At 43.8% G+C, this 25,595-nt stretch overlaps 1 protein-coding gene across 1 annotated transcript in view; it reads right to left on the reverse strand.

Moving 5' to 3' along the window:
* Positions 1-25,595, reverse strand: part of ush2a (Usher syndrome 2A (autosomal recessive, mild)) — a gene marked incomplete at its 3' end in the record, with an annotated part of 184,671 nt that overhangs the window by 2,854 nt on the left and 156,222 nt on the right. Inside the window, exons 71-89 of the mRNA XM_084001543.1 lie at positions 22,956-23,173; positions 22,722-22,858; positions 12,198-12,279; positions 11,940-12,085; positions 11,142-11,483; positions 10,568-10,929; positions 10,073-10,442; positions 9,322-9,603; positions 9,031-9,200; positions 7,213-7,543; positions 3,373-3,579; positions 3,088-3,180; positions 2,395-2,540; positions 2,156-2,274; positions 1,928-2,026; positions 1,488-1,664; positions 1,195-1,278; positions 815-956; positions 443-530 (exon numbers count right to left, since the gene is read on the reverse strand). Coding sequence (XP_083857669.1) covers positions 443-530; positions 815-956; positions 1,195-1,278; positions 1,488-1,664; positions 1,928-2,026; positions 2,156-2,274; positions 2,395-2,540; positions 3,088-3,180; positions 3,373-3,579; positions 7,213-7,543; positions 9,031-9,200; positions 9,322-9,603; positions 10,073-10,442; positions 10,568-10,929; positions 11,142-11,483; positions 11,940-12,085; positions 12,198-12,279; positions 22,722-22,858; positions 22,956-23,173 — 3,595 coding nt within the window. The remainder of the gene's footprint in view (positions 1-442; positions 531-814; positions 957-1,194; positions 1,279-1,487; positions 1,665-1,927; positions 2,027-2,155; positions 2,275-2,394; positions 2,541-3,087; positions 3,181-3,372; positions 3,580-7,212; positions 7,544-9,030; positions 9,201-9,321; positions 9,604-10,072; positions 10,443-10,567; positions 10,930-11,141; positions 11,484-11,939; positions 12,086-12,197; positions 12,280-22,721; positions 22,859-22,955; positions 23,174-25,595) is intronic.

Genomic DNA, 25,595 nt, shown 5'->3' on the forward strand with positions numbered 1-25,595 from the left:
ATCTCAGCTGACTTTGGGCGAAAGGTGGGGTACATCCTGGACAGGTCGCCATTCTATCGCAGGGCTAACATATATAGACAGACAACCATTCACACTCTCATTCACACCTATGGGCAATTTAGACTCACCAATTAACCTAACCTGCATGTCTTTGGACTGTGGGAGGAAGCCGGAGTACCCGGAGAGAACCCACGCATGCACGGGGAGAACATGCAAACTCCACACAGAAGGGCCCCAGCCGGCCGGCGGGTTCGAACCCAGAACCCTCTTGCTGTGAGGCGACAGTGCTAACCACTGCACCACCGTGCCGCCTACTTATTCTTGTATCACTAAATATTTCTTTATCTTCTTTCTAACCCTGGCTACCTCTCTCTGTCTTTTCTCCTTTCAGCCATCTTGTCACACTCTTTTTCTAAGTGCCTTGTTTTTCGGCCACTCTCACCATGTACGCCTCTCCTCCAGCTTTCCTGGTCTTCTGAAGCATGACCAGCGGAGGGCGCTCTCTGGCTGCTGGATTCTTCCTCAGAGCTCTGAAATAAAAGGGGAAAAATCATAACACCCCTTTTCTTTTCAGCTGCACTGGCTTCCAGTCTCTTTCAGAGGGACTCTTTCAAAATTGATTTAAAAAAGATTTAATCACATCTGAATCATCCGGGGCCAGAGTATATAAGTGAGCTCTGTATACCTAAAACCTTTGTGGGACTTGTGGCCCAGCTCTGGATCAACAATCAACCGACTCTAAGTTACGCTCAGTTTTATGCATGAATTTTCTCGACATTAACAAGAAAATAAACTCTATTAGTACATAGAATACCTTTGTAGCACTAGGCCGATCATTATTGCGAGCAGAAAGAGACCCAGCAGCGCTAACAGCAGGATGAACCACAGCTCAGAGTAAACTGGAGTGGCTGAGATGCTGACACCCTGTGTGCCATTGTCTTCAGGCTCAGGAGGATCTGCAGAGAGAGGGGAAGATGGAAAACAAGAGAGAGATTGTATTTATTTTTATTTTATCTTACTCTGCTTTATCCTTCGACAACACTATGTAATAAAAACGTAATGCCCAGAAAGATTGATGAGATTAAAATGTGGAAGAGAATATAAGAAACAAATTCTCAAATCACTGTGGAATATTCAACTTCAGGTTTGATTTTTGACTTTGTGTGTGTGTGTGTGTGTGTGTGTGTGTGTTACCGAGGCCTGTGGCAGGGCTGTATCTGATGGTGGGAGTACTGGCACTGCCACTGTTGGTAGTACAGGTTATTTGAAATAGAAGAGCTGAGAAGAACGGAGGGAGAGAGACAAATGGATTAAAGAAACATATTTCATGTTCAAATGAAGGTAGAGGATTGTTGTGTAGTTTGTAGTACGGTATATTTACTGTACATGTACATTAATATATTCCGTATTACTGATGCATTTGTTACAGCATTGCACCAGATCTGATGTTGTGCTGAGATAACCATTGTGAGAGTTTGTGCTCTAACTTTTCTGTGAGATGCGTGGAACATGGAGATTGCTGTAGAAGCCGGTATAGACCCTCAGCTGGCTCTCAGTGACGCTGTACTCCTTCAGGTATCCGTTGAGAGAGAAGGACGTTGCCCAGTCCAGCCATATGACAGTCAGATTACTTCCCACTGAGAAAGGAGACACATACTCCGGAGCTGGAGGGAAGAAATGAGGGAGAGAGAGAGAAAGAGGGAGAAACAGAGGGTAAGACAAACATTGGATGTGATTCTGTTTTTTGTTATGACTGGTTAATCACGGAGGGTTGAGGTGTTGCTGTTGTGTGTGTTGATTGGTGTTGCTGTTGTGTGTGTTGTTCTATATTTGTGATCAGGGCATCATTGTAAAAGAGAGCTTGCTCTCAATTGGCTTCCCTGAATAAATAAAGGTTTGAAGTGAAGGTATTTGATGCATTTGTTACCTTCACTGAGTGTAGTCACAGTCGTCCAGTTGGAGGCAGTGCTGCCCATGTTATTGAAGCAGGCTGCTCTCAGCTCATAGGTGGAGTACGGTTTGAGACCTGCACAGTTTACATTTACATTTGCTGACTCTTTCATCTTAAGTGATATTTTTATTAAGAGAAACAGGACATCTAAGTGTCATCGTAAATTCTAAAAATATCTGGCCTTGACTAAAGCTACGCACTCACCTGTTACATTGTAGCTTCGTTTATTGCCAAAGAAACAGATTTCAACTGGTCCTTCAACACAGGGCAGAGGTACAGGCTGGGGGGGCTGTGGGCAAGGTGATCGCAGATGTAGCTCACAGCTGGAAACAGACATAAAGAGCAGGAGTGGGAATTAAATGATGGTACATGTATCTGTTCAATCAGTCTGAGTGCAAATAGTTTTTTCAATGCAAACGTTTCGTGTTTATGCGTCTACTCACCTCTCAATGATCCCGTTAGGTGCCAGAGGCTCGTCCCAGTCCAGCTGAACAGAGCGGGAGGTCAGGGTGACAGGACGAGGAGGGGGCTGGTGGGCTGGCGGTGCAGTCAGGGTGAGGAGCTCACTCAGCGGACCCTGGCTACAGCACTGACAAATGTTCAAAACAGAGACTTTATCTCGTTATCGCATAAGGGCTGTATCCAGGCAGATTTTTTTTTTCAAAAGTAAAAAACTACATACACATCCAGTAGAAATGTTGATATTAAGACAAACGCTTCACCTAAACTGTGTTAAACATTAATTACTACAGTATATACCACTCAAGTGGAAGTGTGTTTACTTGTGTCAAAAACTACTTTGGTAAAAGTATTAAGTGGCTATGTGAAGACTGCTTTAAGTTGTTTCATTCCATATGATAAATACAAGACAACTGTCACAATTTCATATTTGTCTACCAAGTGATACGACCTACAGCGGGGACCGTTCTGCTGTTTTTACATGAAAGATGTGAATGCAAATTTAAACTGACTATCCTCCTCTCAGTCTAACTATGAATTCATCATGTCTTCTTTTTTTGTACTGGCTCACTACTAGTTTGGAAAGTAAAGATCACAAAAGACTTAAGGCTTAAATAGCCAAGCAGAGCAGATAATTCAAGAACAGAATATACAACAGCTACCCTGCTAGTTATTACCTGATAACAGGTGCAGGCCTCTACTACTACCCAGTACTGGGTGTAAGGACGCAAACCATGGAGTGTCTGCTGATGGGATGTGCCCTCTGAGAGCTACAAGAAGAGGATAATGAAGTAAGTTCACATTTTAGATTACTGTTGTATCAAGAGAGTAAGTGAGTGGATCATGGGGGAAGAAGAGACAATAGCAGAGACTGAGGGAGAGGCAGTGCTCACAGAAAGTTGCACAAAAATGTAAATAAGAGCATTAAGTAAATTATCAACCATGGTGCTGTGTTGCTTTACCAGTGTGAGGTTGTTGTGGTTCAGTGAAAATACTCTGTAAAGGCTGACGATCCCATTGGGCTGAGCTGGAGGACGGATGTCCACTACCGCTGAGGTTGCTGAAATACGCTTGAAGATAGGTGGGCCTACACCCTCAGGTGGGGCAGAGCCCGTCCTCCCACTGACCCACGGACTCTCAGTATAACCGGCCGAATTCACTGCCCAAACCTGTCGGTCAAAACTTTGCATTAGTCGATAATATCATTAGGTTTGAACTAATTAAGGGAACATGCAGCACAAAATGAGAGTCACACAAAATTTCTTCCTCCATCATAGGATTTTAGATGTTTTATTAAGTCTTGATGATGAAGGCTTCTCTTCATTACCAGTTTCCACAAGACCAACAAAAGGATATAAGTCAATTCATTGGACCATCCATCAAAACCACCATCGGCAGTGAGAGCAAAACCTTTTCACCATGCAACCCAACACTAACATATCTGCATGACAATTACTTTTCACCTTCATCAAGGAGTTATTCTCAGACACACACACACACACACACACACACACACACACACACACACACACACACACACACACACACACACACACACACACACACACACACACACACACACACACACACACACACACACACACACACACACACACACACACACACACACACACCTAAACAGTAATCTTATTTGTGTGCTTGTGTTGGGTATAATTAGACGGTGTACACAGCACAGGGTCAGGCAGGGTTGAGATTTGCATGTGTAAGTCATCTGTACCCTGTCAGAAGTAGTGCAGAAGGCAGATGGATGAGTCTGAGCTTTAGTCTTGAAAGTGTGTGTCCGTGTGTGTGCGTGCGTTTTATTGTTTGTGTCTGTGATCATGAGTTTTGTTTGCATGCGTGTGCATGCAAGTGTGTTAGGAGTCGAATTAACCTCAATAATAGTCAATTAGGCTGTGATCAATCAGACTGATTGATCTAAGTGACAGCACAGATGGACTGAGATGGGAGAGGGGGAAAGAAGAATAGAAGATGGAGAGAGTGGGGATGGAGAGGAGGAGGGCAGGAACAAGGGTGGACAAGACACAAGGAGAGGGAGCAGGAGAAATTTTGAGCTTAGTGCTGGTTTGTATCTTTGTGACTCCTCCTGAGGTTACTTGCATCGATGGGTTGATCGATTACGTTGTTGTACTTTTGTTTGCATTAACACGGACAATGTCTTTAGTTGGTGGGTGTACACACATCTCCAACATTAAAAAAAGCCTTTGATAGATGGCTCAACATCAGACCCTTTGACTTGAGTAATGCACTGCACTAATTGTTGATTCTTCCAACGACAACAACCAAAACAACAAAAAATCTAAGGTCTCTTCAAGTTGGATGTCATTCTCCCCCAAACAGCCTGACAACAAGGAGCCAGTGTCTGCTGCAGCACAGGTCCAAGTCTGCACAGTAGAATAATAGTCAGGTAAACATTTTAATAATGGAGAGATTTACTGCTTTTACATTCAATTATGCAACCAGAATTATAAATACAAACACTTGTCTTATCACAAGACAGCAATTAAGCAATTATATGTGAAGATTAAGTTCAAGCTTAGTGACCACACACTCTAACAGTCCTCTAACCTTTACTGTGTTCAAATATAACAATGTCCTCCTTTTGTGGAACTGTCTATAATGTTGTGTGGTGATGAAGGAAGATGAAGGAACAGTGGGAGAGATGGCAGGAAGAGAAATGAAGGGAAAAAAAACAGGCAGATGTGTGAGAAAGTGAGAAGGAGGATGGCCGGAAGGAGATCCGTTAGGTAAAGGGCATGCTGTCACTGATAAAGAAAGGTCAAAGAGAAGTGTGTGTCTAAAGCTGTGGAGAGATGAACCCATTGTGTTTATGTGAGGCTCTGTGTGTACAACTTATAATTACATAAAAGGTTACATGTAAAACTAAAATTGTCATTAAGTACCATGTTCATCATATTCTTTCTATGATAAAGGCTGTACGGTACCTTTATTTGTAACTTTGTCATCGTGTGATCAACAAACTGTTACTGTCATTGTAATTCACTTTTGCAGCAGCATATTAAATAAACAGCTGTTTTGAGTTAAATAGTTGAAGGCAAAAGTGAATTAGCACCAGGTTCTGTACAGCAAAAGGCTTTCGGCTAAGTACATTATAGTTTCTCCTCAGCAACTGTAACTTGACTTGTTGCTGAGAAGGGTTTCAATTCAATTTGCTTCTGCCATCACAAGAATTATAACTTGCGGCAATAAAATACTTCTACCCAGCAACAACCATGTTCTTCCCCAAGTAACAACACAGTTCAAACCTCAACGTGACGCAAAGCTTTGGACTTGATTAAGAAGTTTGTGCCACACAGACAGAAGAGAGAGAAAAAGTTCAAAACTAAAGTCAGCCCAGATCACCTTGCCCTTGATCCAGAGCTAATCTCTCCGTCCTTATATCATCTACAGACTTTTTACTGCTTTCTCTCCTCTCCCCTCCTATTGGGCCATGGTTTGGCTTAACAGAGACAAAATAAAAATATACCCTGTTAGCTGCCATGGCAGCAAATGAGCCGCCATGGCAACGAACGACTTCAGGAAACTTCCAGACAGTATTCAAGCCGTTTTATTGGACGCTTGGACTGCGGAATTGATTTGAGCGCTCTGATAGGCCAACAGGGCGACTTGGCGGGTGCATCTACTTGGGGTGAAGGGGCTAAGTTGTGTGAAAGTGGGCAGTAATTAAAACCAAGCATAAAGCTGTCAATAGGAGCTTATGACCCAGTGTAATTAGCCTAATATGATTTCTCTCTCTGCACTGTGGTGTGCTAAACTGAACTGACTTATCGTCCTTGTGTACGACTGAAACACAGGCAGAGAAAGGATGTGAGCCAGATCGCAACAAAGACAGATTAACAGCTAAATAAAAATAAAGCCAGGCAGACAGATAGTTCTGTAGATGGACAGACATCTTAGTGCATTAAAGTGAGAGGTGGGATGGACAATAACTTCTAATGAACCGTCCAAAAATGCACTTTCTCCGCTTCGCTGTCGCTCACATATACACATACACACACATGTTGACATGCACATACAAACATCCACGAGACCACTGTTGTGTACATGTGCTCATGTACAACACACACACATACCACCACCTTGTCCACGTACCCCAATCCCCCCCTGGCAAATCCTCAGGGGACGTGTAGCGGTCACCATTAAAAGGTCTTTCCAATACAAGCTCTGTTACCAAGGGGGCTAACAGTTAATTCGATTGGCTGGCTGGTAATCAGGAAGTGGGTGCTCTGAGGGCCCAGTGATTAATGGCTCTGTTGCCCGCCCGTCATCTCCCAAAGCTCCACCCTCCCTCCCTCCTCCTGTCATAAATTAGGACCCTCGTAAATAAAGACGGCACCACAATCAGGCAAACTCAATCAATTACTCAGGTTCTCTGGTCTCGGCTCGTATGTCTGACAGGCAGGAATGCTAATGTTATTGTTGCCTCCAAAGGGCTAGCCTGTCAATTAGTGCACCAATGCACAGCACAACAGCATGAATATGGACCCCTCCATTTAACACCTGTCTGATTACTTGGCTTGTGTGTGTATGTCTGTGTACGTTGGCATGTATAGAGGACTGTATCAATTGAAGTGGAGTGAGTGACAGGGCTTTTGAAAAACATTTCTTTGAGTCTAAAAACAGACTATATCTATTGTGAGTGTGAGCACATATCTACATGCGGATGTTTTGTAGCCTATCATATAAAAAACTCATCATTTCAATCATAGTTATTATGATTTTTTTTCACACATTCAAATAATGTACACAGAGCATTATACCTGGTACTGGTACAGAGTGTACGGCTGGAGTCCTTCATCTTTGTATACAGTGGAGATATTCCTGTAGACAAGTGTTGCCGCATCGCTTCTGTCGGGGTCAGTGGGACGCTCCAGCCTGCGGTACACCTCATAGTGCAGGACTTTACCATTTGGTTGAACTGGAGGGGACCAGGTGAGCAGGAAGGTGGTGTGTAGGCCGGTGTGTTGGTCAGGCTGCAGGTCCAACAGTGGCACGGTCTGTCCAGCAGGGGGAGCCTCCAGAGTGAGGATGGACGTCCAGTCACTGGAGGAGCAGCCCAGTGCTGTGCAAGCCTCCACCCGCATCTCATACCTACACACACACACACACACACACTGACTATGACACCACTGTACTGTCTTTGATCACAGATTGCACAAATAACAAAACAAAACATCTACCAACAGTTACCCAGATAATGTATAAATCAGCAAATTACACTGCGTGCATAAATAATAATCTCACTGGCTTTCTCTTGAAACTCCCAAACTTTGCCAGCAATATTTGAACAAGGTGCTGCTGTGTATGAACAAAAACAATGCTACTTGTCTTATTTCTTGTGCCAGATTTATTCAAAAACTTGATTTTGGTGGGACTGAAGACTGAATTACAGCTCAAAATAATCTATTTAACAAAAGCCATGAATTGATGTTTATTATAACCAAATGTCTATCGAGCCTCATCAGGTTACAGGCCCTACACCATGTGGTTACTAATTTAAAGACACTGTTGTGTTTTTAGAGAAAGAGAGAAGTAAAAGAGATGACAGAGGGGAAAGAGGGGGAGGAAAAGATAGAGAGAGGGGAATGAAGATGAGCTGAATGGATAGAAGGTCATCAGAGAGAGGGGGAGCGATCTTTAGATGATAAGGCTGATGAGCTTTTATTATCTGAATCTTATTACCACACACACACACACACACACACACACACACACACACACACACACACACACACACACACACACACACACACACACACACACGGCAACACATTCAAGCACACCGATATGTGCGAGCGAGGGACATACACACACATCTCCCACACTGCTGTCTTTGTCTCAGAGACAGTGATAGATACATTGTCACTGACTCAAGGTTGATGCTTTCCCTCTCTTTTTCTGTTTCTTCTTGATGCTGTCCTTTTGACAGCATGTTTGACAGGTTGTTTTCAAATCCATTTATCTGCGGTTTGGCAAATGCATTAATATCCTAATAGATGATCTATTGACTACTGTGAAAATAAAATGATCTCTCAGCTCTGTTGCTGTAACTGTACAGCAGTTTGAGGAGGTTTGTGAGGAGTCAACCAGTGTTTTTTGTTACCAAGAGATGGCACTCTGTTGCCTTGTTTGTTGCCCCATGCTCATCTCCACCTCCCCACATGTCTGTCTCTTACAGCACTGACAACACAGGGAACTATAGGACTGTAACTGTGTTGGCTAATTTTCTTCTCAAACATTGTAAAGCATATTCACAAAAAAACTAACTAAAGCTATAATATGTCTTATACATACAGTATATAAGCCCATATAGGGGTTTAACCTCTCCTGCACTTACTATTCATGTTTCTTTTCTGTTTTTGTAATTGTACCTCTTTTTTATGCTGCAAATAAATAAACTAAACTAAACTAAACTAAACTAAACTAAACTAAACACACTACTATACTATATATAGTATATATGTCCTACATACACCCAATACATAAAACGTAGCGGTAATCCATAAATAAATATACAGTATCTTGTTGCATAACAGTCTAACGGTACAGTAACTGTGGTGAACTGTGTTTTGACTGACCTGTGGTAAGGAGCCAGCCCCTGCAGTGTGGTGAGTCGGTCAGAGAAGGCACTATCCTCTGGAGTGAACACGGTGCTGGTGACGTCAAGCTGGACTGGATCTCTTTGATACACAGTGTAACTCACAATGTCTCCATTAGGACGGACTGGAGAGCTCCACTCCACCCTCACCTGGGAAGAAAAAACAACATAAAACTTTTAAACAAAAAAATATAAAGACAGAACAATGGTAAAACTCAGCATGATTCAGCTGTTACTCATACAGTAGAGGTTGAAGAGATGAATGACCCACCTGGCTTGGTCCCAGAGGTGTCAGTGTGGGGAGACCAACACCAGAAGGAGCTGACGGGTGAGTCTTTGCTGAGGCTGCAGCGCTGCTCACCGCACCTTTGCTGTTGTTGGACCTGACGAGGTAGCTGTATTCCACACTTGGCAAAAGTGTGAAGTCGTGGTAATGTGTCTCCGCGCCAACATAGATGACTTCACCATCTCTGTAGAGTTCGTAGCCTGTGATGATGCCATTAGGATGCTCTGGTGGTCTCCAGGTAATCTCTACTGATTCTGGGCCAGTGACCTTCAAATGAAAAGTCAATGGTCACATCAAACAGATCTCTAGATGTGAATATCTACTGTAGATGTGTGTAATAAAGATGATAATAACATATACGTAACTAGATACTAGCTTCTGAGGGTTCGCATAATGCCCATTTATATTGTATAGTCTTATGCTTACAGTTATTTCTATGATTTTGTCTGCCCTGTTTATAACCACAATGGTTGGCTACATGACAGAAACAACTCTCATGCCGCAAATCACATCTTGGTTTCAACAACTGCTGCCTTCATGAGGGCTGTTGTATTGACTGCATTAGTTGGAGCTTGGTGTATCTGCAATAATTATTCTAATATATAATGATAACAATGAGTAGGAAATGGCTTCAACAAGTCCAGTTTAGATTCATTCTGGACAGAAATTCACAGATTTCTTTATTGCACATTAAACAAAAATGATTTAACTGGAAGTTATGAATAAACAAAGACACCTTCAGAGTTGGAGCAAGCAGGCCAGTGGGAGGAGCTTCCTCGGTTACAGCAGACGTTGCGGCACTGGTGGTGCACCCGCCGCTGGTACAGGCCGACAGAACCAGCTGATATGACGTGTGAGGCTGCAGATCTGACACCACTGCATCCAGGTCTCTCCCACGGTAAACCTCCTCATTGTTCAGTTTCAGCACATATTCGGTGACCTCTCCATTCTGCGTCAGGGGTTTATTCCAGGAAATGTTTATACTATCGGACGCGGCGGTGTCAACTGTGGGAGTGTCCACTGTGGCAGGGGGAGCCTCTAAGGTTGTGATGTTTGAATGAGGGCTGGTGATGCATCCCTCAGATGTACAGGCTATGATTGAGTAGCTGTAGGAAAGGATAGAATAAAACAAAAAGATTTAGAAATGTAATAATATTTGTTTGTTGGAGTTATTTGGAGTTGACCCGAAACAATCAGTCAAGTTAGTTAATTTGAAAGCAAACAACAACACCTGTATGCTGAAAACGGCAGGAGGTCTTGGTCAGTGTAGTTCAGGACAGTGGGATCAAAACTAAAAGAGAAACTGACACCGTTTCTCTGAATCCTGTAAGACTGAAGTATCCCATTGGGCTCCAGAGGAGGCGTCCAAGAGACTAACATCTCACTGGGCCGGCCACGGAGGTGAGTCAGGGTTGGAGGAGGCAGGCCGCGTGGGGGAGCTTGTTTGGTTGTTATAGTTACCCATGGGCTGCTTGTGTGACCGGCAGAGTTGTGAGTACGAACACTGAACTCATACTGAGTCCAGGGACGCAAACCGTTCACTACATAGGAGAAGCTGGCACTTTGGTGTGGGGATGATTCTCTGAAGAGCACCTGTTGATGACACAATTTTCAACCATACTTAGAAAATTGCTGCTTTTTATTACATTATGATGACTTAAATAAGTATAAAACAGAACTATGGTTGATAAAAAAGGGAAACAACTTTAATTGTTGTGTATTCTGTCAAGCTACATGACAAATTGTCTTCTGAAATTAGATATGGCTGCCTATACCTTCGGAGATGTGGATCTATTTTCACTCACCTTCGCCCTTTCATTATCTTCTTCATTACTTCTTCCCATCCCCACTTCTTCCAGACGTCTCCCAAGTAAAATGTACTCTCCAATTGGCCCATTGGGCTGGACGGGAGGTCCCCAGCGAAGTGACACATGGTCTGAGCCAACGACGAGGGGCTTGGGAGGAGGCTGGGAAGCAGGTGGAGCTGCTGCTGTAGTGGTGTGCTGAGGAGGTGTGTGTGCGCAGCCTGCTGAGGTACAAGCTTCAAGAGTCAAAGTGTAACTGGTCCATGGCTCCAAACGACGAAACAGGAAGCTGCGCGATAGGCCGCTGAACTCCAGGTTCCCCTCACTGTACAAGTTATACATCTGGAAAACAGGAGAGGGAAAACAGAGAAGAGGAGAGAGACGTAGCAAGAGCAGTGGGAGGAGAAGAGGAGAGGGGTTGTAGGTGGGTTAGAATAGGAAAGAGTGAAGGGAGGGAAACAGAGAAGGGACAAAGAAGTGAAGCAGGTGAGAAGCCAGAATACAACAAGGCTGGACAAAAAAAACCCTTTGTGGTAGAGTGTGTATGTTTGACTGTTTAGATGTCAGGGGCAGGCCTATTGCTATGCACGAAGTGTGTATCAGTATGTATGTGAAGTGCATAAGCATGGACGCAAATGATTAATGCTGCTTAATTATCTGAATGTGTAAGTTGATAACTCGTGATGTGTCTTACTGTATATTATTAATATCTAATTGCTGCATTGTAGTTCATCTGATCAATGCTGTACATTCACTTTGGTGTATTTTCCCTATTGTTGTTGTGTGTACTGTTTGTACCGTGATGACTCCATTAGGAGTATGTGGCTGGTCCCAGCTAAGCAGTAACGCCCTGCCCTGCTCTCTCTGCTCCACGGTGAAGTTAGCCAGGCCGGCTGGAGAAGCCTCCAGGGTCCTAATGCCTGCCCATGGACTGGACACGCTGCCTGCAGGGTTAGAAAACATGTAGACTCTATGGAGCGGCTCAGTCTGCAGGTGCTGATATTATTTGTTACAGTAGTGACAGTTCAAAGGAGCTACTGATCATACTCAACATACCTGCCCTGTTTACGGCTTCCACTCGAAGACTATACTGACTGTATGGATCAAGACCATAGATGGTTGCTTCAAGGACTGAACCCTGCAAGAGAAAGAGAAACTAAGGTATGATACACAAAGATATGGAATGAGTACAAGGCCAGGGAAGTAAGAAAAAGCAAAAAAGTAGGAGAAAGTGGGAAAGGGGGATGAGCCAGAGACGGTTGTAATGAGGAGGAGATTTGTGAGAGAAAAGAGAGAAGACAATGGAACGATTGCTCAAGAGTTAAAAAAAAAAGACAGAAAAGAGAGTGCAGATGGAAAGGGAAACAGAGAAGCACACTGTAGCAAGAGGAGAGTGTCAGGAAATTAGTTACACAAACAAACCCTGCATGAATAAAACCATCACATTACTCATTAAAACGGGGAATGAAAAGGAACACTGAAACAATGGCGAGCTAAGATGACATGACATGGGATTTGTGATATCAACATTTCAACATTCAGGCTCTGCCATGGTAAAGTAAGCAGACACCAGAGAAAGTGGCAGAGGCAGAAAGAGAGACTGGCAGCTAGACGGCCGTCCCTTATGGGTGAATTCAAAGCTTCCAGATTGAGTGTTTATGTCACACATGCACCCTTTCATATCAGACACACACAAACATACACAGACACAGTGTGTCTGCCAGTAGCTTTAGGCAGTGGGACCCAGCCCAACACCCTGGCAGACACAGGGTAGTGTGTGTGCGTGTGTGGTTGTGGTTGTGTGTATGTGTGTGTGATACAGTGGGAACAACATTTACTAATTGATAAGAGACACACTGTTGTTTCAAAAGGCCCTGGCGTGCTATGACATGGTAGTCAGGGAGCACTGGGCTCTAGGATGTGGTATTGCCTGTTTGTCTGTTTGTTTGTTTATGACTGTGAGCTATGAATCAGCTGTGAGACTGATGTTTCTCTGTGGATGTGTCAACATATTTGTGTGAATGCACATCACAGGAGGCTGTATTTATTTTTTATGTGTTGACTCTGCAGTTTTTTTTTTTTTAAAGAGTCGTTTCAGGACTGTATGCTTTCACATAAGCAAGCATATGTAAAGAGATTAACTGGTAACCCACTTCAATGCAGCAGCAAGAGGATCAAAAAGGCTCCAATTCAAACTGAATCAAATGAAAACCCTGACAAATCACCGTAGCGTGGCACCAAGGATGAACTGCCTGAGCAACAACCAGAATGCATGTATTCACAGTTTTCATGTCTGGGAGCCAACATGTTTTTCATCCACAGTAAAATAGGATTAATAAGCCCCTAGACACTAGCTAAATCCTCCTGCAAATCACAGTTCTTCTCAGTAGAGAGAGGGAGGGGGGGACACAATGAGAGAGACACAGGGGTGGAGAAAGATAGAAAGAGAAAGGGTTGGAGGGGGTGAGAAATAAAGACTGAGAGAGAAAAAGAGATCAGAATGAAATAGAGTATATGTAAGTAAGGCGATGTAGGACAGAGAGCTAAAACTAAGGGAGTAAGTAAGTTAATAACTGATGGAGGAAATAAAAAAGAAGAGAGAGAGGAGGGGAAAGTGAGAGAGAGAGAGAGAGAGAGAGAGAGAGAGAGAGAGAGAGAGAGAGAGAGAGCAAGATTGAGTGAATGGTTAAAAAAAGAGGGGAGAAAGCTAAAGTGGGAGAGAAAAAAGATAGATGTGGCAAAAGGGAGAGACAGATTAAGTGAGCGAGAATGAGAGATCTCTCTACCTTAAAAGCCAGTGAAATATGTGAGGCATGTGGCCTATAAAGCGGTTAACATATGCACATTGTCAATAGCAGCATCTGGCGCTGGCAGCTTTTATAGGAGCATGGAGACTCTGCTACACGCCTCTAGATGGCAATACATTCAAACACTTTATCACTGAAACACACCACATTAACAGCCTCCTCGCCATGCACACACACACACACACACACACACACACACACACACACACACACACACACACACACACACACACACACACACACACACACACACAAATACTCAACAATCTAGTGCTATGAAATTCACAACCTCGGCCTCCTAACTGTGCGCACTCACACACACACACCAACACACAGACAGGCAGTAATCAAAAGGTGTAACATTGAAACACACTGCTATTACATTACATTAACAGCTCCCTCAATAACTATTGGTCTCTCATACATACACATGTACACACTCAAACACACAAGCACAGATATACACACAAAACTATCGAAGAAATAATTACATGAATAACGTTAAGGTAAATACCCACTAATCTCTGCAGCTAAGATAAACAAATACTCATATATTTGTAAGATTTGTCATCTATACTACATTTATACTTCATATATACTGTACTATGACTGCATCTGACCTTGGTGTATGATTCTAGTGTAGGATTTTCACTTTATTCTACATCCCAGGCAAAATCATAGCTGTAGTAAATGTCAACAGCTGTACAGTTGTAGTAATGGCTGTTTGATAAATTGTGTTTTTTCCCCTGTAAAGCCTATTTGGAAAAAATGGCTAACCTATGAAGACCACATGAGCAACGATGTGAGATATGAAAAGAAAACGTTCTCGTCAACCTAAATCCAGTGAGCATGAGCATGTGCATGTGTGTGGATGATCAAAGTCACCAGTTAATCATGCCAAATGCAAAAGAACAGAGGGGGTGCAAGAAGTCAAGAGAGAGAGAGATGGGGGGAGGCAAGAGAGATTGTGTAAAGTGTAAACAAGACAGAAAAAGAGAAAAGGAGACAATGATAGGGAGAGAAGAAAAGAGACAGGAAGAGGTCGTGCTAATTTATACATTAAAGAGCCCTCAGATCTTACACGGTTCAACACAACTTAGCATTGAGGGCAAGGAAGCAATCTATTCAATCTTCTATTTCCTCATTCTGTCTTCTCTTTGGTGTGTGAGCTGAGCTACAGCAGGGGTCCTCTGGACAGTGTGTGTGTTTCTGAGTGCCGGGTCAGTGCGCGCTCATGTTTGTAGAACAAATATATCGATGCCAGTGTGTGTGTGTGTGTGTGTGTGTGTGTGTGCATTTGCACGTATCTTAACAAGCCCGCATCTGCTGGCATCTTGTTTTGTGCCCATGTGTCCCTTGAAGTGTGTGTGCAACTGCACATCTGTGTGTGTGTGATATTCAGGTGGAGAGGCAGGGTGCGGCTGGGGGGACAGTGTGTGATACTAATTAAGAATAACCATGTGTATTTGTCAAAAGAATTATGCTGATTATCTCACAAAGGCCCCAGCACTGGGCCCCGCAGAGAGACAGAGACAGAGAGACGGACCAACATTAGCATATGGCTACACACACACACACACGCACACACACACATATACAGTCTTTCTTTCTCTTTGTCTCTCACTCACACACACTTACACATACACACACATGCGTGCAGGTAGAAGTAAAGCAAGTGCCTACGAACACACATGAAAGACTCATTCTTATAAGTGAACGGGGTCCAACTGGTCGACCTCAGGGACGTGTCTCTCCACAGGCCGTCTATGGCCTCTCTTCTCTGTCATATTAAGTCCTGGAGAGATTATAAAGCACCATGCTGGTTCACCTTTCCTTATGTGTCTTAATTCTGACAGTGTGCGGTAAAACATGCCATAGTAAGATATGAGTCGATTTGATTTGATACAATTCGATTCAATTCAATTCGATTCAGTTCTTCTGACCAGTCCATTAGTACAAGCTGTGCAATGACCAGCCCTGTGAGAGCAGTAATTGTTTTCTGAGTTTTCTGAGGTCAGCCAGTGAACCCCACGCTGCTCCATCGCCCCCCCATGCCAAGCTCTCAAGCCAAGTTTGTGTGTGTATGTGTATGTATTTTATGTGTGCACACTTAATTCAATGCTGCTGGCACAACTGCCCTGTGTCTGTTTGCAAATGCCCTGCATGGGTGTCCCTGCTAGTCAGTGTGCGTTAGACAGACCCTGACACATACAGACGCTCGTGCATCTCACACACACACACACACACACACATGCACAGAGAGAGAGAGAGAGAGAGAGAGAGAGAGAGAGAGAGAGAGAGAGAGAGAGAGAGAGAGAGAGAGAGAGAGAGAGAGAGCCATTAGGCATGTGTTTGTCTGTGGCCAACACAGACATAGAGAGGGACTGCAGGGGTCTGGAACAGGCATGCCCACTTCACACCGACAGTCATGATTGGCTTTGGCGGTTCTAGACCCCAGGAACAGCATATTTGATGTGTGTGTATATATATATATATATATATGTGTGTGTGTGTGTGTGTGTGTGTGTGTGTGTGTGTGTTATGTGGCCAAAGACCAATGGCCAAATTCTGGCGAGTGAGGAACAGTATGCTTATCCACAGATATGTCCTGAGATTGAAATGAGCAAGCATGTGTTTGTCTCCTTAATTTTATCAGAGCTTTATTTCATTAGGCATCAGGTCTATACAAAGACTAAATAATGTTTTGTTTGTTCATTTGTTTATTTATTTGTGTGTACAAGGTGGCTAGTTTAAATTGAGAAGCAGTATTCGAAAGAATATAGAACAATGGCTGTAAAAAGACAAAAGCAAAATGAGTTTGTTTGACATGACCGGGATCACGCTGAAATTACACTTGATGGGAGACTTGTGCAAAATGTAAACACAGACCAGCATCTTACTAATACTAAATCCTTTTTCTGGCAGACTTGTCATCTTTAAACCCCTCACCACCGATCGCTGGACATTATGCTGACAGCCAAATGTAAACACAGAGACTCTGCATTCATATCCAGGCTCTGAGAGGTTGGCAGGAACGCCCCCTCCAGGCTATGGTCAAACATACTGCCCACTTCCAAAACAAACACACACACACACGTACGTTCCTTCAGAGTTGAATAACATCACAAATATACTAAACTCATTTTTCTCTCTCACTTTCTCTCTCTCTCTACACACACAAACACACACACACACTCACACACTCAGCATTCCTCTAAAGTGATGACCATCATATCGTGGTTGCAGTGCTAAACACCCATTAAGACAAGTGGAGAGCACTAGACTGGATGGTGTAGCCTCTTCACAGACAGACACACAATAACACACAACCTGTCATTACCCAGCAAAGGAGAGTGTGTGTGTGAGAGAGAGAGCGGGAAGAGAGAGGGAGCATGAGAAAGTAAGAGAATACAGACTAAACTCACTTGAAAAAAAAAAATCACTTGACGGAGTGAGAGGGAGACAGTACAAGAGGGAATGGAGGGGCCAACGATGGAGGATGAGAATAACATAAAAACTGTAATTTGAGACCGAGGTAGAGAAAACCCAGATGGAAATGCAGAAATGGAGGGAGTCCTGAACAGTAATGGAGCGACGAAGGGAGGAGACAGAGAGAAAGATTGCAGCGAGGAGAGGAGGGAGTGTTGCAGCCTGATTATTTGCCTGTTTATGCAGAATGCTGAGAGCCCTCCAATCAGAGATGGAGACCTCTAACTAAGGGGTCTGATAGGCCGAGGGCCTCACGAACTCTGCATCTGAGTCTCCTTATCCTCTCCTCTAATCCTTTCCTTCCTCTCTTCACCTGTCTCCTCCACTCTCACCCTCCTCATCCCTCTCTCCTCACCCTCTGTGCACTCAGCTCTGCATTCCTCTCTTCCCTCCACTCCTCTGGCTCTCCCTCATTTGTTAAAGGGTGTCACTCAGAGCAAGGGCAAAGCCTTGTCATTCCTATTGTCACTCCTGTGGTTAAGCGACGCAACGGAGACAACTGAGCAGAAACTGAGCAACAAGTGAAGGAATAAAGCTGTTGTTCAGTCCTGTGTCCATGGCATTAACTTACTTTATCTACAGATTTAAAGAAAGAAATCGATAAAGTCATTTTCTAAAGATACCTACACAGTTTCTATCCTATGTTTTGATTTTGCTATGTTAAGCAAAATCTATAATACATTTTTACCGATCACTGCAATAAGAGGAGGAGGATTTTGCTTCACTAACAGAGCCTATAATGTTACTGGAGATAATTTACATCTACATCTCAACAGTGTGAGGCTCAGCTGTACTAGCTGTACTTCAGGTCAACCACTAGTATCCAGCAAACACGTCCACTATTTTATTTGTCCCACCTCCTATCTGGTTGGTAACCAGTAGGTCTCCACCCTACCCGACTGCACCCAGAGTTGGCTCAAAAAAATCAAACTGCTGCGACTGAAGTAACCCTAACCCTAACATGCCAACTGTGCCCAACTAGTGCCGACTGGTGCAGACTAGGCCTGATTGTGAATCGTGGGTGTGTTCTCAGTCCTTTAGGTGAAACTGTATCTTTCTTGATCATGTCCTTACTGTGCATTCCCAAACAAAACTGTGACCAGCACAATGAACATGCATGTTTACAAATTCCACAACCTCTGCATCTGTATTCATACCTAGTGTTTCATGCCACGTGTTCAACATTATTACTTGTTCGTTATCATGCGAAACACCTGCAGGCCGTTCATGTCTAAGTACACAAAACATATTCTGATAACATGTTCATACTTTTGTAAGTCTCCTTGCTGTGCATGCCAAACTAGACACGTTCTAATTGTTTATATGACACACTCACACACACACACTGAACCGCATGTTGGCTTTCAGACACAGTTCGCCGGCTGGCCCTCGCTGTCCCGCGCTCTCTGACGGGCTCTTAATGGTAAACTAACAGATTGTAAACATGCTGCTACCTCTCTCTCTCTTTCTCTTTCTTCACTCTCTAAATTAATCACTCTCTCTCTTTCTCTCCGTTTTCTCTCCTCACACACCTCTTCCCTCAACTCTCTCACTTCCTCCTTAGCCCCGTTCACTTCGTCTTTCTCCCTCCATCCTTATCGCTTCTACTCTTTTCCTCTCTCACCCTCTGTCTCTCTCTTGCTTTTCCTGGGGTATTTTTTAAACAATGTGTCCTTCATGTACGGTTGGTTACGGGGCGTACAGAAGGACATCATTAGCGCTGGTGGTTAAGCTGTAATTTACACCATTACCGAGGTAGGGGCCATTTTTATTGCCTAGTAAATTTCAGCTCTGAAATATTTAGACCATATGGCTCAATTTGTGTAATAACCTTAATTTCCAAGCACCCTTCAGCTCCCTTCAGCGCCGGCTGTTGTTGGCGGATGGTGGAGTGGTGCGTGTACACGTTTGTATGTGTGTGCATGGTTTGGGTTTGGAACACACATACACACAGACACACACACACACCTTCACGCACACTGAAACATGGGCACGGTAAAATGTTAACGCATACTCTACACATAACCTCTTACATACACATTACACACCATCTTACACACACTCTGGCTGATTCATTCACTCACATACACACACACACACTAACGGAAACACACACGCACACACACACACGTATGTATGCATGGCGGTAACAGATTAATAGGGTGTCAGCTTGTGTTTGGGTGAGGGAGCGTCAGGCGTCGGCCAGATGGTTCTCAGGGATGATGACTGTCAGGGGTCCTGCTCTGATCAATGGGATGTATTAATACAGCACACACGCACACACACATACACACACACACACTGTTGCACATGCATACAAACAAAAATATGTAATGCACGCACACACGCATTCTCACACGCAGTCATATTCAGACATATGTATCCATATAAAGCAACACACACACACACACACACACACATATGCACACAGAAACACACACATATATGTATGCACATGGTCTCCCTTCACCAATGATCCCAAGGGCCGCGGTGTAACATCTGGAAGAGCCAAGGGAGGGAGGAAAGTACAGAAGAGTAGAGGGGGAGAAAGAGGGAGGTGGTAGGCAGGGAAACACAGGAGGAGGCAGCAGGATGCAAGAGAGGGGACGAGAGTGAATGAGAGGTGGAGGGAGGTGGACAAGGAGTACGGGGAGTGATGGAGTGAAGGCGATGGAAGAGGTACAGAGAAAGGTTAAAGTGCAGAAGAGGTAAAAGAAGGTAGAAGGTGTGTGTGTGTATGCAAATGACAAGGGAAAAGGAAAGACAGGGTGGCTCATGGAAGAGAGAAGAGGATCATGGGGAGGCGTAAGGTGAGTGGCAGGTGCATGACACAATCCATGAACCAGTGAAACCAAGACGATCATTGACTGGAAGAATCTCCAGCAGGAATGATGGAAAATAATGAAGAGAAACATTAAGTATGAGAGAAGTAAGAGGATCATGGGCAACCTGACACCCTGTGTGAGAGACTAACATGTCTGTCAGAAAGGTGTAAGGCATGGAGAGAGAATGTGTGTGTGTCTGTGCCTGTGCCTGTGTGTGTGTATGAGAGAGGCTGTGTGTGCGACTGTGTGTGTGTGTGTGTGCCAGGCGGCACGTAGGGATCTAGTGAGGCAGGCCGCCTGCGCTTCGTACCCTCATTCCGTCCGATTGCCATGACGACCCCATTAATCAGCCAAGCTGGCACAGAGCAGGGTTCCCAGCCCAGCCTGAGATCAATACACACACAAATACACACATACCAAATGGACACACACACACACACAAACACACACACATGCACAACAATACACCCACAAACTATAGAGATTATGAGCAGTAAAGGAAGGGTGGATCAGTGAAGTTAAAAGGTTAGAAAAGGCCAAAATGTCACTTCCGGAGAACTCTCATTAAGGAGATTAAACAGATTAAAATGAAAGATGATCCTGTAGTTACAATATTTAAGAATAGGACAACGTCAAACAATTATTTTTTTTGTTTGCATTCAGAAAACTACAGCTCTAACTGAGTTTGACTGCAACAGTTTTTCCCTTACCCATTCATTCTCTCTCTCCGATTGTAGCTCCTTGTTCCATTTCATTTTGTTGTGTATAATGTTTGCAGATGTTTAACATACAATTGTCTTGGCTTATGGAAAACTGTGTTTAGTTAAAGCTGCAAAAACAAGCAATATAGCAATATAAAAAAAACACAGCAATATGCAACACAGCAATGGTCTTTTTTTCCTTACCACTACAATATAGTCCTTAAACTGACTGATTGTTGATAATCTCTGCAACTTAACTTTTTTTTTTTTAAAGTCAAACCCAATACATCAAAAATCTTAAGTTTGCTGGAAACATTGTTTCTCATTTTCACTTTCTTTGTGTGTTCCTAAACAACGGAGTGCATGTGGCGAAGGCAACTGTGTGACAAATGACCGCCACCAAAATAAGTCTATGCCATGTCAATGAGCCTCTCACACACCCACACACACACACAAACTCACGCACGCACACACAAACACAGTGTTCCATATCAATGAGAAGGTGAAAGGTCTCCATTTACATCTTGTATTAATTATGAGTGACAAGCCAAAGGTCACTGAGGGAGAAGAGGCCACTCGTATGGACAGAATATAGATCTATACTTCTACCTCTTCTCTTCCTTTTACTCGCCTCCCTCCTTCCCAGATCTATCACTCTGTCTTGCCCCCCTTTTGTTCTTTCACTTGTCTTTTTCTCCCCCCTCCACTTCTCTCTTTTGGTCTCCCGCTACCACTCTCTTCTCTTTTTTACCTTCTCTATTAACTGTTGTTCTTTGTTCTGCCAATCTGGCTCTTGGGTCTTTTGCCTTTTTTCTCTCTTTAAATGTGCATACATTGATGTGTTTATTTATATTCCTCTTTCCTCTCTCTTTTATCATCATGTCTTGTTTAAATCTATTTATCCAGTTGGTCACTTTTGTTTCTTGTCTCTCTTTACTTTTCTCTTTTATGTCACAGAGACAAATCTGAATTATATGATAATTGCTACATATAAGCAGAATTATACACAAACTAAGTTTCAGACATAACACACACACACAGGTGTGTGGTGGTGTGCCGACAGATGCTGGCCACTGTTGACAAATATCTCATTGCAGCTTTGGGTGAACTTTGCCTGCTACTGAGCTGCCAGCTCCTATTTAAACTGGATGGCTGCCGCCAACAGTAGCGTATATATGTGTGTGTGTGTGTGTGTGTGTGTGTGTGTGTGTGTGTGTGTGTGTGTGTGTGTGTGTGTACAGTACATGTGTGAGTCTGTGTGGGGGAGTTTTTGTGTGTGCTTGTGTGTCTTGGTGTGGTTTGCGGGGGCTTGCTCATAGTTATTCCCTCAGTGCATCAGGCATGGCACAGAATTGTGGGAAGGGCCCTGGAGAATAGGCGGCCATGGGCTGTGTATGTGTGTATGTGTGTGTGTGTGTGTGTGTATGTGTGTGTGTGTATGTGTGTGTGTGTGTGTGTGTGTGTGTCTGTCTTCAGGCCCCTCACTGGCAAACAGATGGCACCAGCACCACAGGTAGTCCAAATTTCTTTACATGCATCCAAATGACAATAGACACATTCACACTACCTATCATATATTGCTCTCACAAAATTTTGAATGCGTGAATGAACTTACTATTGCACAGAAACCTGTGCAGTAAAGGGATACCACACACAACAAACACCTAGAAAACAACAAGCACCAAGGAAGAGACCCTCACAGAGAAATGCATGTCCTTCTCATCCAGCAGCACTGACTGTGTGTGTGTGTACATTTACCTCCACAGTGAGAGCAGTAACAGCAGTTGAGTTGAGCGTTGGGTCCTGTTGGTGCTTCTTGTAAATCAGTCTATAATGTGAAATTAGACCGTTGGGCTGTCGAGGTTCACTCCATTTCAGATGGACTGAGTGAGCACCTGTCAAAGTGCAAGGCATGTGGGACTGGCGCAGTGATTCAATACCAGAATATTTTCATGTGACAAAAAACATTTTCATGTGACTGAGTGAACTCACCAGTGGGTGTGACTGTGGGAGGAGCCATGTCTTCTGGTACTGCCTGTAAGGTCTGGGCCAAAGCCCACTGGCTCAGAGCTGAGCCTTTGGAGTTGTGGGCTCGTACCCTGTACTGGAAGTAGCTGAAGGGTCGTAGGGTGGGGCTAGCATCAAAAAATTCAAGGGGCCCTCTGGACCAGATGAAAACCAGGAGCTCCTCCTCTGTTTCTACTGGACGCCTGTGAAAAAAATAGTAATAATTTTCTGAAATTGTGTTTCATATACTTAAAGGGGAACTATGCAAGTCCGCTTGCTTTTCCGCTGTTTTGGTTACGCTGCTCTCAGCCATGTGCATTTGTTTACAACGAAGCCGGCGAAAAATCAATAAATGGAACGGTGGATAACGTTACATAACATGTACGATGTTACGACGTGTGTGTCTGTGTAGTCTTAACCATCATAAACAAAAAATTACGGGTTGCAGAGCGCGTTTGTGTCACAGGGGTGCAGAGATGAGAGCTGGGACACCGGGGCGGCGACCGAGTAACTACACTGATGTTGCAAGGTTGATTTTCAGCTGTGAGACGCCAGGTGAAGGCAGAGAGCCTCCGTTCTCACTCGTAACAAGTCACAAGTCATGTAGTTAACGATCACAATTACTCCGGAGCTTTTTAATTAAGGCAAAAATGTAGCATAGCCACGGGAGAAATCCTGCTTAGTTCCTCTTTAAGTTGACTTTTTTGTTTTAATCTACCTAAAAATGCTATAATGAAAGTGATGTTGAATTGAAACCACTGATGGTAATGATGTAACTGGCCTTTCTGATATATCACAGTCACGAGAACATGATGTCACCATGACCTTGAACTTCGCACTTTGTCCACTGAAATCTCATCGTTTCATCTTTGGGTCCAAGTGAATGTTTGTGCCAAATTGGAAGAAACTCCCTCCAGGCAGTCTTCAGATATTGTTTTCGAGGCGCCAAAAACAGTGACCTAGACCTCTGACCACCAAAATCAGGTCATCAAAATCAGAAACCCTGTCAAACTGTCTCTTTTCTGAGATCTCATTCACAAGAATGGGGTGGATGTATGTCTGTGTAAAGGGATGGGAAACCTGGAAACCTGGCTGTCACCAACATGGACACAAAGAAATGGGATCAGTATGTTAAAGGAGTGTAGTAAAGTGTCTCAAGTGTCCTGTATAAGTGTTTTAATATATTTTAATACAGCGTGCTGGAAACAAACACACTTAGTTGTGGAACTGAAATTAAGGTGACATCACGTCTTTAACATTATGTGTAAGTCAGTGGCTGATGCAAGCGCGACGATGTCTTGGTAAGCCCCTTTGTCTGTGATTATGCAGGGTTTCACACAGGTGTGTGTATGTGTGTGTGTTTGAGAGAGAGAGAGAGAGAAAGGGAGAGATTTTCCTATTTTATCCAAGTCCCTGTCTGCCTGAGTCTGATCATGCCAGGTGTGTCAGTGTGTGTACTGCTATGCTAATATGTGTTTCCTGAGGAGTTAAAGGGCTTAGTCTGGTCTGACCCTGCATACAGATCACACACTCTTTGGTCAACAAGCAGACCACGACCTTCAGCACGCATTGAACACACGAACACACACACACACACACACATTGTACGAAGACTGACCAGGAGACATTTGCCTGGAGACCCATAAACAAAACTTCTCGACTCCTCTATAGACCGTATATGTGTACATTACATGTATGCAAAGAGTATGTGTATGTGATGTACTGTCTCAGTTACGTCTGGTTAATTACTGTTCTGGAGATGACCACATCACCACACTGGTCTGTACAGCACATAGGAATGTAAAAGCATGAAGTGTAGTTGTTTCTATGACTGCTTGTCAATAGTGATCATCTGCTTTCGATACACTCTCTAATGATCCCAGAAGCCTTTGCTCCTTATTTTTTTCTGACAGTGAGTGAGGTGCAAACACAAAAGTGCCTATGTACACTCTTCAGAATTGACTTTTAGCACTTTTACACTAGCGTGGTACGGCACGGCCTACTTGTTTTTTTTGCTTTTCCACTAGTACCTGGTACTTTTTTGGTAACACCTCAGCTCTGGTTCCAAGCGAGCCGAAGCGATACTAAACGTGACGTCAGCCGACTGCCTTCCACTGATTGGCCAGAGTGTCGTCACTGCTGGAAGAGTCATGAGTGCGACTTCCGACACGAGAATCAAACCCGCTAAATTTAAAAACACACCAACAACAGCGCCCACTGATCTGAACCGAGACTGTTGTTATTCTTTCATGTGAGTTAAATGACTGCTGTGTGGAAAACCATGCCATGGTCCGTGATCGAGGTGCAGACGAATGAGTTTGGAGGATCGAAAAAAGAGAGCGAGACGACGCAGCAGCTACCGCCGTGATATGACGACCCCGCCCCCGCTGTGGAGGAACTATGAAGAACTCAGCTGTAATGGAAAAGCACCTAAACTGAGCCGTGCCAAGCTGTACCGTGCCGTGACTGTGTAGTGGAAAAGCGCCATTTGATCATACAAATCATTTGCCTCCTAAACCGTCGGTATTGGTTTCCTATAACCATGAAGGTACCACAGTCAAGCACTGACAGTTCCCATTACAAACCCATATTGTAAAAATGAAGGTACTGTAGCAGTAGCTGTGT

The sequence above is a fragment of the Trachurus trachurus genome, assembly GCF_905171665.1.
Source record: "Trachurus trachurus genome assembly, chromosome: 3".
Classification (NCBI taxonomy): domain Eukaryota; kingdom Metazoa; phylum Chordata; class Actinopteri; order Carangiformes; family Carangidae; genus Trachurus; species Trachurus trachurus.